Genomic DNA, 12,280 nt, shown 5'->3' with positions numbered 1-12,280 from the left:
TGTGTGTGTGTGTGTGTGTGTGTGTGTGTGTGTGTGTGTGTGTGTGTGTGTGTGTGTGTGTGTGTGTGTGTGTGTGCACGCGCCTGCGTATGTATGTTTGTGTTTACTGCATGTAAATTGTTTGTGTCTGGAACCATGAAAGTATGTACCAATCCTTTCCCACCGGTTCAAATGAGTACAAGCAGATCAGTATAGCAGAAACCACAAATATGCTATACACACACAACACAGATGATAGAAGGATAAAGAGAGAGGGAGAGTTGAGAGAGGAGAAGAGAGATGAAGGCATTACATGCCACCACTTACACTTTTACTTGGAGGTGAGTGAAGCATGCATGAGTGAACAGTGTGCAGAGTTACTTTTTCAGATTTTCATTCTTGTAGGAGTAGCAGGAGAGCAGTGCATTTCTGCTTGACCTCTAGTGCTTTCATACCATTTGCATTTCTTCCTTACTTATACTTCTCATTGAATATTGTGTAAGTACTGTGAATGAAGCAACATTTTTGTCTGTAGCCTATTTGTTTATTTTTGTCTGAGGTGTAAGGGCTACAGAATTTTGGTCTAAAGCATGCAAACTACCGTAGAGCTGACACCAGCAACACAGATGACACATAGCAAAGCTACACCCAGTTCCTAACTAATTTCTTTAAATCGTATACTGTAATTTGTGACATCGCCCTAAGAGCTGTTCTTAGATTATATATAGGCGGCTTCTCAGGCTTTTCTTTTCTAGTGCTACTTCAACATTTGTTTATCAAAAGCACCCTTTGGAATGGGTTCACATGCTGTAGCGCCTCTCTTGGACACATCAAAACATTCATTTGTGATTGTCTTTGTAACCTGAAGCTCACAAAGATCTTTGAATAAATTATATTTTCATCCACAGACAGAGAGGGCCTCAGAATGGCTTTTGTTTTAATAATACTCTTTTGTTGCATGGCAAAGACAATTTGAAAACCTTCTCTTTTACACAGTTTAGGTGGATGTCAGCAGTTTCAAAGATTAATGACTCTGTCACTATTTTGTTTCAGTTACATGTTCACCACAAAAATATTTAAATGTGGAGCCACATTCTGATAATATCTTTGATTTTCTTTAATCGTCAAGAGTGTCCATTACACCGTCTCTGTTTGTGTTGGACACTTTCTGTTGGATCCCATCAAACATGAGGAATTCTTTTCTTTCAGGAGCCAGCCACAGGTTTATTTGTATGGATGGGCCCTTTGTTGTGGTGATCAGTCCGCTGCCAGAATAACTTCTGCGTGCCTTTTGTTCTCCAGTCTCTGGTACACACCTAGTCTCAGGTCCAGTAATGTATTCAAAACCCCATAAATGCATCTGATATGAGAAGTATGTTGTGTGGAAAAATGTGGCATTCACTCAGGATATGCACCACATCCTCCTCCATTTACACCCACACAGTACAGAGTAAAAAAACTCAGCACCTGTGATTCCCTTTCAAAAGACTTCTGGGAAATGGCTTGAAAATAGTTAAAACTGTTAAAACTGGACTATTACTGACATGGTTATTCAGTTATGTGAGTATTTTTAGCTTGTACATATTCAATGTTAATGCATCTGTCTGTGTCATAAGTCAATATGTCATTTATCTTTAGTAGTTGTGATTATAAATGGATATTTTTAACATGTGCGTATTTACCTTTTGCATAGTTTTTTTTTCTGAAATGAACTCCTGACCAGGGCCAGCAAAAAAGTGAAGCAGAGTTAAAAGCAAACCAGGTATTCATGCAGTCGATTAGCCTGGAAGCCAACCCGAATTTACCCAGCCCACAAAATGTAAGGTCTGGAAATTCGGTCTGGACTCGCTCCATTAAGAAGCCTCTATGCCCGCACCGGATCTGTTCTACCAATCAAATCGTCTGGGCGGGCTTTTTACAATGATGGATAAGATAATGGTGTTTAGTACATCGCCTGAGTGCGCTTGAGTTGATATTGTTTGAAAAGCCTGTCGCTAGAGAACTTAGATTTTGAGAACTTTTGCTAACAAATCTGTTTAACAAGAAATTGATAGAGCAATAACTTTTATTATTTGTGGTTATTTGTTGCAGGAGAAGGGTGTTTTGGCTGTTCTTCCAACAGGATTCACATATTTCACCCTCTATGATACGATGTTACCTGTAGGCAACATAGCCTATTTTGCCATGTTGAAATAAAATACCTCTTTAAGAACTGGACAACTCAATACTAACCAATGAAAATGCTAAATAGTGGTCACATGCCCCACAGGCGGCTATTTTGACCCTTCTTTCAGCAGATGCACACGTTTGGCTGGGTATCATATTTTCTCCCTAGAAAAGTGTGAATTTCACTAATTTCCCTCAAGTTTACATTCTTCAAAAAATTGACAACCTTCATTGATAAAGATGTATTTTCAATCATTTTTATGTATATAAAATAACGTATATTTCGAAAAATAGCAAAAATCTGCATGTTGCCCACAAGCAACATTGTACCGTTATGGAATCAGAATAGGCCATACGTGATAGAATTGAGGGAATGTAGGGGATTTTTTACTTATTGTAATGATTTTTACTACTTTTAATTTTAATAAACAGTCCTTTAAAGAAGCACTATGCAACAATTTTAGCAAAAATGACCTTAAATATGCAGGTTGAGGGTCGTTCTGATGGTTCTACAACACTTTCTGGATCGTTTGGTGGGTGCTTCGTCTCCCCCTATTGCTTCTCCGCGGAAAAAACGAATATGCAACTTTCTGGACCCGGTCCGGGTAAATCCGGATGTGACTCAGCGAAAGTATCCAATCGTGCCTCGAATATGTAGTGACTATTTTTAAGCAGGAAAAACATTACAAACATTTTTTCCCCATTCAGATCATAATGCGTATAGAGGGTTCAATACCTTGATTGGTTAGGTTTATCTAATAATATTGCTTTCAGAGGCATTTATCCCCGTTCGGAAACACGCCCTATAATCGCATCCCAATGGAGCGGTACCAAACTCAAATTCTGAATAGAATTGAGTCTGGCTATGTCAGGCTAACAGTTATTGTCTACAGTTATGATGCAATACTTAGGGAAGTATTGTATTAGTATTCACAATTGTGAATTGATAAGGTTCAGACATCTGGTACAACCTACAGGCAGAAAACATTCGGGTTGATTTATAAGTATCATTTATTTGAACATTATTTTCATAGCAGAATATTTGAAAAAGATCTGTACAGAAAAGTCATGGTAGTAATAATATTATTAGGTTATCATTAATTGCTCAATACTTCTTTCAGGTTTTTACATTTTACATGATGTTAGGTGAGCACTGAGTAAGTAAGTGACTGAGTAAGTAACTATTGAGTTTCTCTGTCTCTCAAACTCTGCCCCCTGTAGAATACTTTTTAAATGATCACATCAAAATGTTCTCTCTTGAGTTTCTTGTCCACCTACAGTACTTGTCTACAGTATTAGGCACTTGATGATCAGGCAGAGGCTGAGGAACATGATGATGGACAGACAGGAGAAGTGCATGGAAAGAGCAAACAGCAGGTCACCCAGAAGGCCGTCTGTGGGCGCTGGCTGCAGGGCAGATGTCTGGGGCATCTCGCAGTAGATTCCTGTCCACCCCTGGTAGCACTGGCAGGTGAACTTGTGCTTCATGTCCAGGATGTCGTGGTTGTTGAGGTGGCCACTGACGTGGAAGCGCGGGCCGCGGGCACCTGGGCTGCGGTGGATGTGGAAGAAGCGTGGGTTCAGGTGCAGGAGGGCCCCAGAGTCCAGGCTCTTCCGTACACACTTGCCATTCTTCTTGCACAGAGCTTTGCTGCACAACTTGGCGGCAGATGTAACGTTAATGACATAATGGCCAAGGGGACCATCAATGTATTTCTTCACTGTCAGGCAGTTCCTCTGTATTTAAATGCAGAAAACAGTATAGTTGAGGTTCTTTCTGGGTTTTTACACATATTCGAAAGCAATAGTGGAAACAGATATCTTGCGCATTTGAATTACTGCTATGGCTATCGAGGTGTGCTCACATAACCACAAATTGAGGGCTATGTTTTGAGAGCTTTGTAAGTAACAGGCTGAGTCATTTGTACTACAATGTTACTACAATTAGATGGAATCAGAAAAGGGCGTTCTTCAGAGGTCTGTTTGCATCAGGCACACATAATGATAGCAGAAAAAACTTCGGCTGGTGACCAAGAGATAACGGCTCCTTGTTGTTACATAATCCTACTTTGTTTGGTGATAGCATAAACAGCAGTGATTTGCGTACACACTTTAACTCTACAGCCAATTTGACTCTTGCTCACATGCTCAAGGAGAGACAGCGTGTTTGTCATGACCCAACATGTGCGGTCTGCTCCAAGGTTTCTGGCATTCATTGGTATTTTGGCCTTTGAGGAATATGAGCAAGTAACTGGCGAGATGAGTTTGTTTTGATGTGATGCTCCTGTTCATATTTCTTGGCTGGCAAACCAAACTGGTAGAAAAGGCAACTTTCAAATTTTTTCAGTTGTATTTATGTATCTGAGATTATAACTTGGTTAGTGTGTCAGACTTTTATCATCAGAATTTCAGAACCTGCTGTTGTGCAATCTGCAATGTTCCTTCCATTCCAACTAACACCATTTTCATTTGTCTTTAGTTCCTGTTAATTATCACATTACTGCCACCAAGTTAGCTCAGAGATTCAGCCTTTTAATGATTTTCACCTTTTGAAAATGTTATATCCAAACATACCAGACAATTTCATAAATCCCCAGAAGTAAGTCTTCTCTTAAGAGTCTCAACACTAGTGCTCACAGAAATCGTAGCTGGACAAAATCCAGGAAATTTCTAATAGTACCATATTTTCTTGCAAACGACTAGTGGGTGCACAAAAGACTGGAGGCTTCCTTTCATAGAGGTAACTATTGCCATATGGTGAATGTGGAGCAGTCCATGCACTCAAAGTCACTTTAAATATGTTACTCTCTCTCTCTCTCTCTCTCCCTTTCCTCTCTCTCCTCTCTCCCTTTCTCTGTCCCTCGTGCTTTTTGTAAACAGGAAGAATCCTAGCCCACAAAATAAGCATGTATCCTTACAAAGCAGCCACTGTCATATCCCCATCAGACAAAGTCCACACAGAGTGTCATCAGCCACAGTGACACTGGGAAAAGGCCTATTTCAGGAGTTCTGTATGATGACATTTCAGTGGAAAGTATCTTTAGCTTGCAAGTATTCAACATTCTGCCAACTTGTAGAGACAATGTATGTGTCAAGTAACTATTTGGCAAAGCTTAGGAATGCTACACTCCTATAAATGCACTTGTACCATTTTACTTTGATTGTAAATAACTTAAATATAATCATCAAAACATTGAATATAATCATCATTAATGGAATATTCTGTAAAAACGTTTTTGGATGGATTGTACAATATACAGTAGCATCAGACATATTTGACCTTATACGTTGTTGTCTGTACATCTACTGAAATGTGCACAACTGCTAAGGGACAGATCTGGCCATTATCTGACATGGATCACTGTCACCTGGTATCTGGGAAACCATGTGGGAAAGAATCTGCAGATTCTGTTGTTCATATTCTGTCTCTGCCTCTCCATGGGAATGTGTTTTGCTGCTGTTAAAAATGTTAAAAATGCTAATGTGCGACAATCAAGACCCATCCAACAGCAATCCCACACCAACACACAATGCAACTACTCAAAACCCAAGCCAAGAGCAATGTAGAATTTATAAGAAAAGTCTTCTGTGTCTGAATGATTTACTAAATTCAGTGGAATGTCTTCCATGTACAACTGACAGTCAAAAATCCACAAGTCTCATAATTTTGTTACAGGGTCATTAGTGAAACTTTCCAAGTAAGCAGCTTCTCGAGAATAATGTCAATATAGTTGCCAAAAAGTCATGTTTAACCATTACTATACTATTACTATAATCTGTTGTTTTTGCAAACGGAAAAGAATAGCTCGTCAACAACATTTACGCAACTACTATGAATGCCTCCTCATTTCAGGACTCAGTACAAAACTGCTTACAGTACAGTACAAAACCCGCTTACAGTACAAAACTGGCAAGTGGGCATTAGTATTCTTAACTTGATAAGTTCAACATGGAAAATAGTGATTTGAATAATGAATGATAATGTTTTTTTTTGAAGGAGAACATGTTTTGTGAACTGATTAAGAAACAGATCAGTACTGACTATTACTGTTTATCTATTGACATCCTGTGTATTGGACAGCAATATGCATATTGCACGTGCCACAATGAACACATCTGAACTGGTCTGAGTAGATTGTGACTAACTTGGACTATGTTGAGTTGGTATGTTCATACCTCAGATCTGGCGTACTCTGAGGAGCCCCAGAGGACGACTCCTGAAGCTCCCAAAGCTGCACTTTCTCCAATGGTGTGGACCAGGTCACTCTGGGAAAACAACCACAGTTTAGTAGAAGCAGGTGTGGGGGCACTTTCACTGTTTCCATAATAGTTACATGAAAGAGTTTTTTTTATTTGTCTAGAGTTAATGTTGCAAGCAAGCTCTAAAATCAATACAAATCTAATGATGTGTAGCCCAGTGTAACATGTGACATTACAGACATTATATTCACTCAGCTGTTTGATTACAATTATGTTAGGTCACTAACCATGGAAATCATTTAGAGTTTTGTCATAAGAAAACCTGAAATTCATGCTGATGTACAATATCAAACACCTTACACCCCTTTGGGGATGAACAAAGTAATCTATCTATCTACCTATCTATCTATCTATCTATCTATCTACTGTATATATCTATCTTAAACACATGAACAGTGACAAAAATAAAAACAGAACATGTAAAAGCATCATGAAATCAATTGGTTGGTGGGAGAGTTTACACAGCTGTACTGTAGCCGCCAACATGTGACAGTAATTATGACACCCTAGCCCTCAGCCTTGCATAATGAACATTCTGAAGTGGTCTGGACAACATACACCTCCACTTTACAAAATGTTCTGGGTAAATATGCTCTCCTGCCGTATATCACGGCATTCCTCTCATAGCTGCATGACAGCTGAGTGTTTCTCCCAGTCCAGGGAGGCACCTGAAACTTGAGAGTTTTAAGGAGTTGCAGATTTTACAGCAGAGGTTGTCAGTCAGACCTCTCCCGGTGGTGGGCCAAAGTCAATGTAGGCGTAGGCCATGTCTGGGTAGACATTCAAGATTAGGTGGTCTGGAAAATTTCAATGTGATAGTCTACATTTTCAATAAAAAAGGCAAGAACAAGACAGCATTTTGCTTGAAGCTATACATTATTGTGAAGATTTAGTCCTAAGCAAGATATATTATATATAAAATAAGAATATTACTATTTTAAACAACCCTACCTCAGTGAGGACAACAAATGTATAGGCATAGAAGGGCCTAGAGTAGACAAACACAGGCAGGGTGAAGTCATTGCGTGCGATTGAAGCAATCCTCATGGCCTCCTTAACACGATAGTGCACAAACTTGACCGTGTTGGGTGAGGACTTGAGTTCGTAGTCCAGGTAGATGGAGGGGTAGAGGGCAGTGCTTTCCCTCCAGAGCCACATGAGGTGATCGTTGCGCACATGCTCCACGTTGGGGCACTCGCCCGTGTAGCGCTGCGGGTGCTGCTTGTAGCCGTAGTTGTAGCAGTCGGGGAACAAGTAGAAGCCCCAGAGGCCGTGCGGCCGCCTGCTCTCGGCCAGCTGCAGCGTGGTGTTCATGAAGGCCTGGCCGGCCCGCTCGAACAGCTCCTTGGCCTCGTGCTCCACCTTGCTCTGGGGCCAGTTGGGGTGGGTCCTGCGGGTCAGCTCCTTGGACTTGTTCCGGTAGATGTCCTTGGAGCCCCAGTTGCGCACCCACTGGGGGCGCCAGTTCTCCCAGTCGATGACGCCCAGGCCGCGGAAGTCCTTAAAGGGGATGAGCTTGTCGATGTCGGCGCGAGCTTTGCTCAGGTGCTTGGTGAGACTCTGGTTTTGCGGGAGGCCGCCGTTGACGGGCACCCCGGCGCTGGTGTAGTACGGGTAGTAGCCCAGGTGGCTGTGGTAGAAGATGGTGACGTTGGGGCCGCTCAGAGTCTCGTTGTGATTAGCCACTATGTCAAAGACGCTCAGGTCGAGGTCCACCTTGAAGCGCAGGCGGCACGACTCCGTAGGGGCGTTCCACACGACCACAAATGGCCGGTGGGGCAGCAGCGGGGCTCGGGCCTGTTTCAGCTGCTCTCCCAGCAGCACGCCCACGTGGGCAAGCCAGCACGCAGCAACCCAGCCGGTCAGCCTCATCACACTGGGGGGGGCATGGGTCAGCTAGCGCATCCCATCCAGAGCACCATGCAAGACAAGCAGACAGCAGAGGAGAAGCATGAGAGCAGGCGTACACTACTGAACACATTACAGGGTTCACTTGGCAGGGATAATCAAAAGGGCCGCCAACACAGAAAAGGGAGTGAGGCTCATTGAGCTGTCCTGCTCCAGATTCCACGGGACAATGCTGCTCTATTCTCAGTGTTACCGCCATTGTGCTTTCCCTGACCAGCTGCGTGAATTTACCCTCATTTCTGACCTAACCTGTACAATGGAATAAACATACACTACCGGTCAAAAGTTTGGGGTCACTTCGAAATGTCCATTCCACACCATTATAGACAGAATACCAGCGGAGATTTGCATTGTTTTTTTTTTAATCAGGGTAGCAGTTTTCAGATTACATTATGTACTTTCATAATTGCAAAAGGGTTCTCGACTGTTGTAGAAAGAAATGGCTGATCTTTAATGCAATATCTACATTGCCCATTATCAGCAACCATTCAGCCAATGTTCCAAAGACACATTCTGTTTACTAATTTGATATCATTTTAAAAGGCTAACTGAGAAAACATAGGAGAACCCTTTTGCAATTATGTAAGCACATAATGTAATCTGAAAACTGCTACCCTGATTAAAAAAGCAATGCAACTGATCTCAGATGCATGGTACTCTGTCTATAATGGAGTGGCGTGGCAATTTCTAAGTGACCCTAAACTTTTGACCGATAGTGTATGTAATATACAGTTTTTTGGAGAGGTCTTAATGATAATTTGGATATTTATTATTTCCAAGTTTATGATGCAAAATGGATGAATAAATGACAAAGTGGTCATCATTATTATAATTTTTCTTATTGTTGTTGTTGTTGTCATCAGCATTGATAGTTGCCATGTAGCAGAAACAGTATTATAAGCTTAGTTAAGTTTTATTGGGGCTAAAAAGAGTAGTACTACAAACACCATTATAAATGTTGCCATTTCCTTTGTCTGACTGCTCGTTGGAGTCAGACGCTGATCTTCTCATATACAAAACGACTGCACGTCCCCTCCAGCCAGACCCCCCCAGTATTAAGGCCTATTCTGTTCTATGTTGGATAATCATGGAGCCCATCACAGGGAAACCATGGCTCTCATTCTCAGGATATTTGGCCACTGTGGCTGCCACTAGGAGAGACATGGAAAATCAGCAGCAATTTCCACTCACCACAAAGCCCTGAGTAGGCTAGGAAAACCACTCACACGGAGCAGAGAATCGGCACAGTGTGAGTGCTCTCTTTTGCCTTTCAACTTGGTTCTGTTTCTCAGAGCTGAAGTAGATGCTTAAATGTGCACAGCTGCATTTATGAAACATTTGTCATACTGATTTTTAAAAAATAATAATAGTGAGAGAGTTGCTGAATATTCTGAATATTAAAGTCTCATATATGTTCAACATAAGCTTCCACTGATAATATCTGGCACAGTGGTAATATGGATATTAAAGTCAAAGATTTGACGTGTCTAAATGTTAACAGCATACGTTTGTACAGTTTGATGTCTTACAGTGTATTGTGCCAGTGCAATGGTCAAGAAAGTCAAAGCCTTGCCCAAAAGCAACAAGAGTGCTGAAGTCATCTCCTCAAACCATAACCATTCACCATGTTTGCCACAAAAAAGACCCCCCAAAAAACAATGTCTGAGACAAACTGACAAAACCTCCCTGTTTGAAGATGCATTTTCCACCAAAAGTCTAAACTATTGAAGTTACATTTAAGCCAAGCTGAACTGATTGAAACCATATGAACTGGGAGATGAACTCTGTGGTCTGAATCTCGGAAACTCTTTTCTGTGACTTTGTGCTGTGGGAGATAATCAACTTACGACTCAATGAATCATACTTTCAAAAGGAAATCTTCTAAGTATAATACTGCTTAATATCTAATCCATATGGTGTTTCTGCATACTATACTCACAAAAGAATTGGTTCACAAACATGTTCTTTTCAGGTTATCCTTTCATTAAATTTTATTCACTTTTCTTCTTCAGCAATAACTCTGCTTTTCACATCATCCCTTAAAGATCACTAGACCTATGCAGTTTTTTCACCGAAATTCTATTGGATCAATAATTCTCTCATAAACTACAGTCACTTATAGTAATTTATATATTATATTATACTAATAAGTCATTATCATATATGACTATACATATACAAACATATGTTGTTTCACATTATGAAACAAACATTTCACATGACAAAATGAGAGAAAACACATTGCACTCATAATGTCAATACCTCAACTAATTCTGAGGTTTTCCCGAAAATGTGCATTTAGGTCATGTTGTGTTTACTGTGTGTTCAGACCCGCATGAGGTGAACAGACTAATCAGCCACATGAAATGGACATCTAAAGTGAGACCTCAGTACCTCCCACAGCTGGGTTAGAAGAAATGAATCATCTGTTGCTGACCTTGGACAGGACATTTGGTTAAGTCAGCATTTGGCGAGAAGAGTTCACTCTTCTTGTAAAATGCATTAAAAAGTCCCCCTGCATGTTTTTGATTGTGTGTGTGTGTGTGTGTGTGTGTGTGTGTGTGTGTGTGCCAATGCTTGTTCAAGTGTGTGCATTCTTGTTTGTATGTCCTCTTGACCTTATGTGAGAGACCACTTCCATGCTTGTATGTGCACATATACAATTAAGTGTAAGCTCGGCTATGTCTCTGTACCACGACTACAGCATGATTCTAAAATGTCCTGTGGGTCAACCTTGAGGTGCCAGTGGTATTGGCATGTGCTTTGGATATCAGTTAGAAGCCAATTAATTTAGGAAAATGGTGAGCTTGGCAGCATTTGAGTTCTCATTAATTGGTTCTTGTTGCTATAAATGGCTAAAATGTTGGGCGGACACAGTCTGTTTGAAGGGCAGGAGCGGAAAAAAAAAAACCCAGACAAAATAAGGGCACCTATCACGACATGGTGCCCCAACCTCACTTAAAAAGCTACAATGTATCAAGTATGATGAAATAGTGTTCATCCTTAATGAAAATGAACACTGCGTCATTAGGCAATCCAGACTAAAAGTAGGACAAGCCTTCTGATAAAACAAACAGTGAACTAAAATAATAAAATTGTTAACTTTCTCCAAACAAATATATTTAGCTGAACATAATGTAACATGACAGACTGAGGTATTGGTAGGCTAGACCTACTCTGGGAAAATGGGGGTGAGGGTTCACAGGTAAAGAAAGTGAAACAAAAATCCAAAATGTGGATCTTGATCTCTCTTCACCATTATGAGCTAAGCGTGAGGTTTGCTGGTTGACCAGCTTCTTTGACCACCCTATGATGGTTGACCTGCTAGACCAGCAAAACCTTTGCGAAAACATACCTTCAGTTGGTTTACCCAGCTTACGATGGTAATTCAGCTGAGTTTGCTTATCGTTCCACCTCAAGCTGGTCATTTTAGCTGGTGTTGCTGGTCTACATTGCTGGTTTAACTGGCCATGCCAGCTTATGTTGGTCATTCTAGCAAACCAGCATGACCATCTTAAACCAACAATGTCAAGCTTAGCAGGCTGGTCACCAGTATGACCATCTTACACCAGCTGTATCCTACACGACTGGCTGGTCACACCAGCATGACCAGCTTCCTCAGATCTCAGATGGCCACGCCAGCATGACCAGCTGGTGGCCCAACCAGCTACACCAGCAAAGACCAGCAAGAGCTGGAAGAAAACCAGCAAATACCAGCTAAAACCAGCAAAGACCAGCAAGAGCTGGAAGAAAACCAGCAAATACCAGCTAAAACCAGCTAGCAGCATAAGCTGGTTTCTAACTGTTTTTTTCAGCAGGGAAATTATGGCTTGAAATGGCACTCCAGAGGGCACTGACATTTGTTTCTCACGTAAAGGCCAAATACAGTAGGACACTTCTGAGGGCACTACACACGCACACGCACACGCACACGCACACGCACACGCACACGCACACGCACACGCAC

The 12,280-nt window shown here is 41.3% G+C and overlaps 1 protein-coding gene across 1 annotated transcript in view; it reads right to left on the bottom strand.

Moving 5' to 3' along the window:
• Nucleotides 1-2,708: 2,708 nt before the first annotated feature.
• hyal6 (hyaluronoglucosaminidase 6) overlaps nucleotides 2,709-12,280 on the bottom strand; it is a 10,627-nt gene continuing 1,055 nt past the window's right edge. Inside the window, exons 2-4 of the mRNA XM_042109221.1 lie at nucleotides 7,357-8,301; nucleotides 6,322-6,411; nucleotides 2,709-3,882 (exon numbers count right to left, since the gene is read on the bottom strand). Of these exons, the coding sequence (XP_041965155.1) occupies nucleotides 3,433-3,882; nucleotides 6,322-6,411; nucleotides 7,357-8,301 (1,485 nt within the window). The 3' untranslated portion in view covers nucleotides 2,709-3,432. The remainder of the gene's footprint in view (nucleotides 3,883-6,321; nucleotides 6,412-7,356; nucleotides 8,302-12,280) is intronic.

The sequence above is a fragment of the Alosa sapidissima genome, chromosome 11 (assembly GCF_018492685.1).
Source record: "Alosa sapidissima isolate fAloSap1 chromosome 11, fAloSap1.pri, whole genome shotgun sequence".
Lineage (NCBI taxonomy): Eukaryota > Metazoa > Chordata > Actinopteri > Clupeiformes > Clupeidae > Alosa > Alosa sapidissima.
Note: the sequence above shows the minus strand (reverse complement) of the source record. Positions and strands in the feature narration are given on the sequence as shown.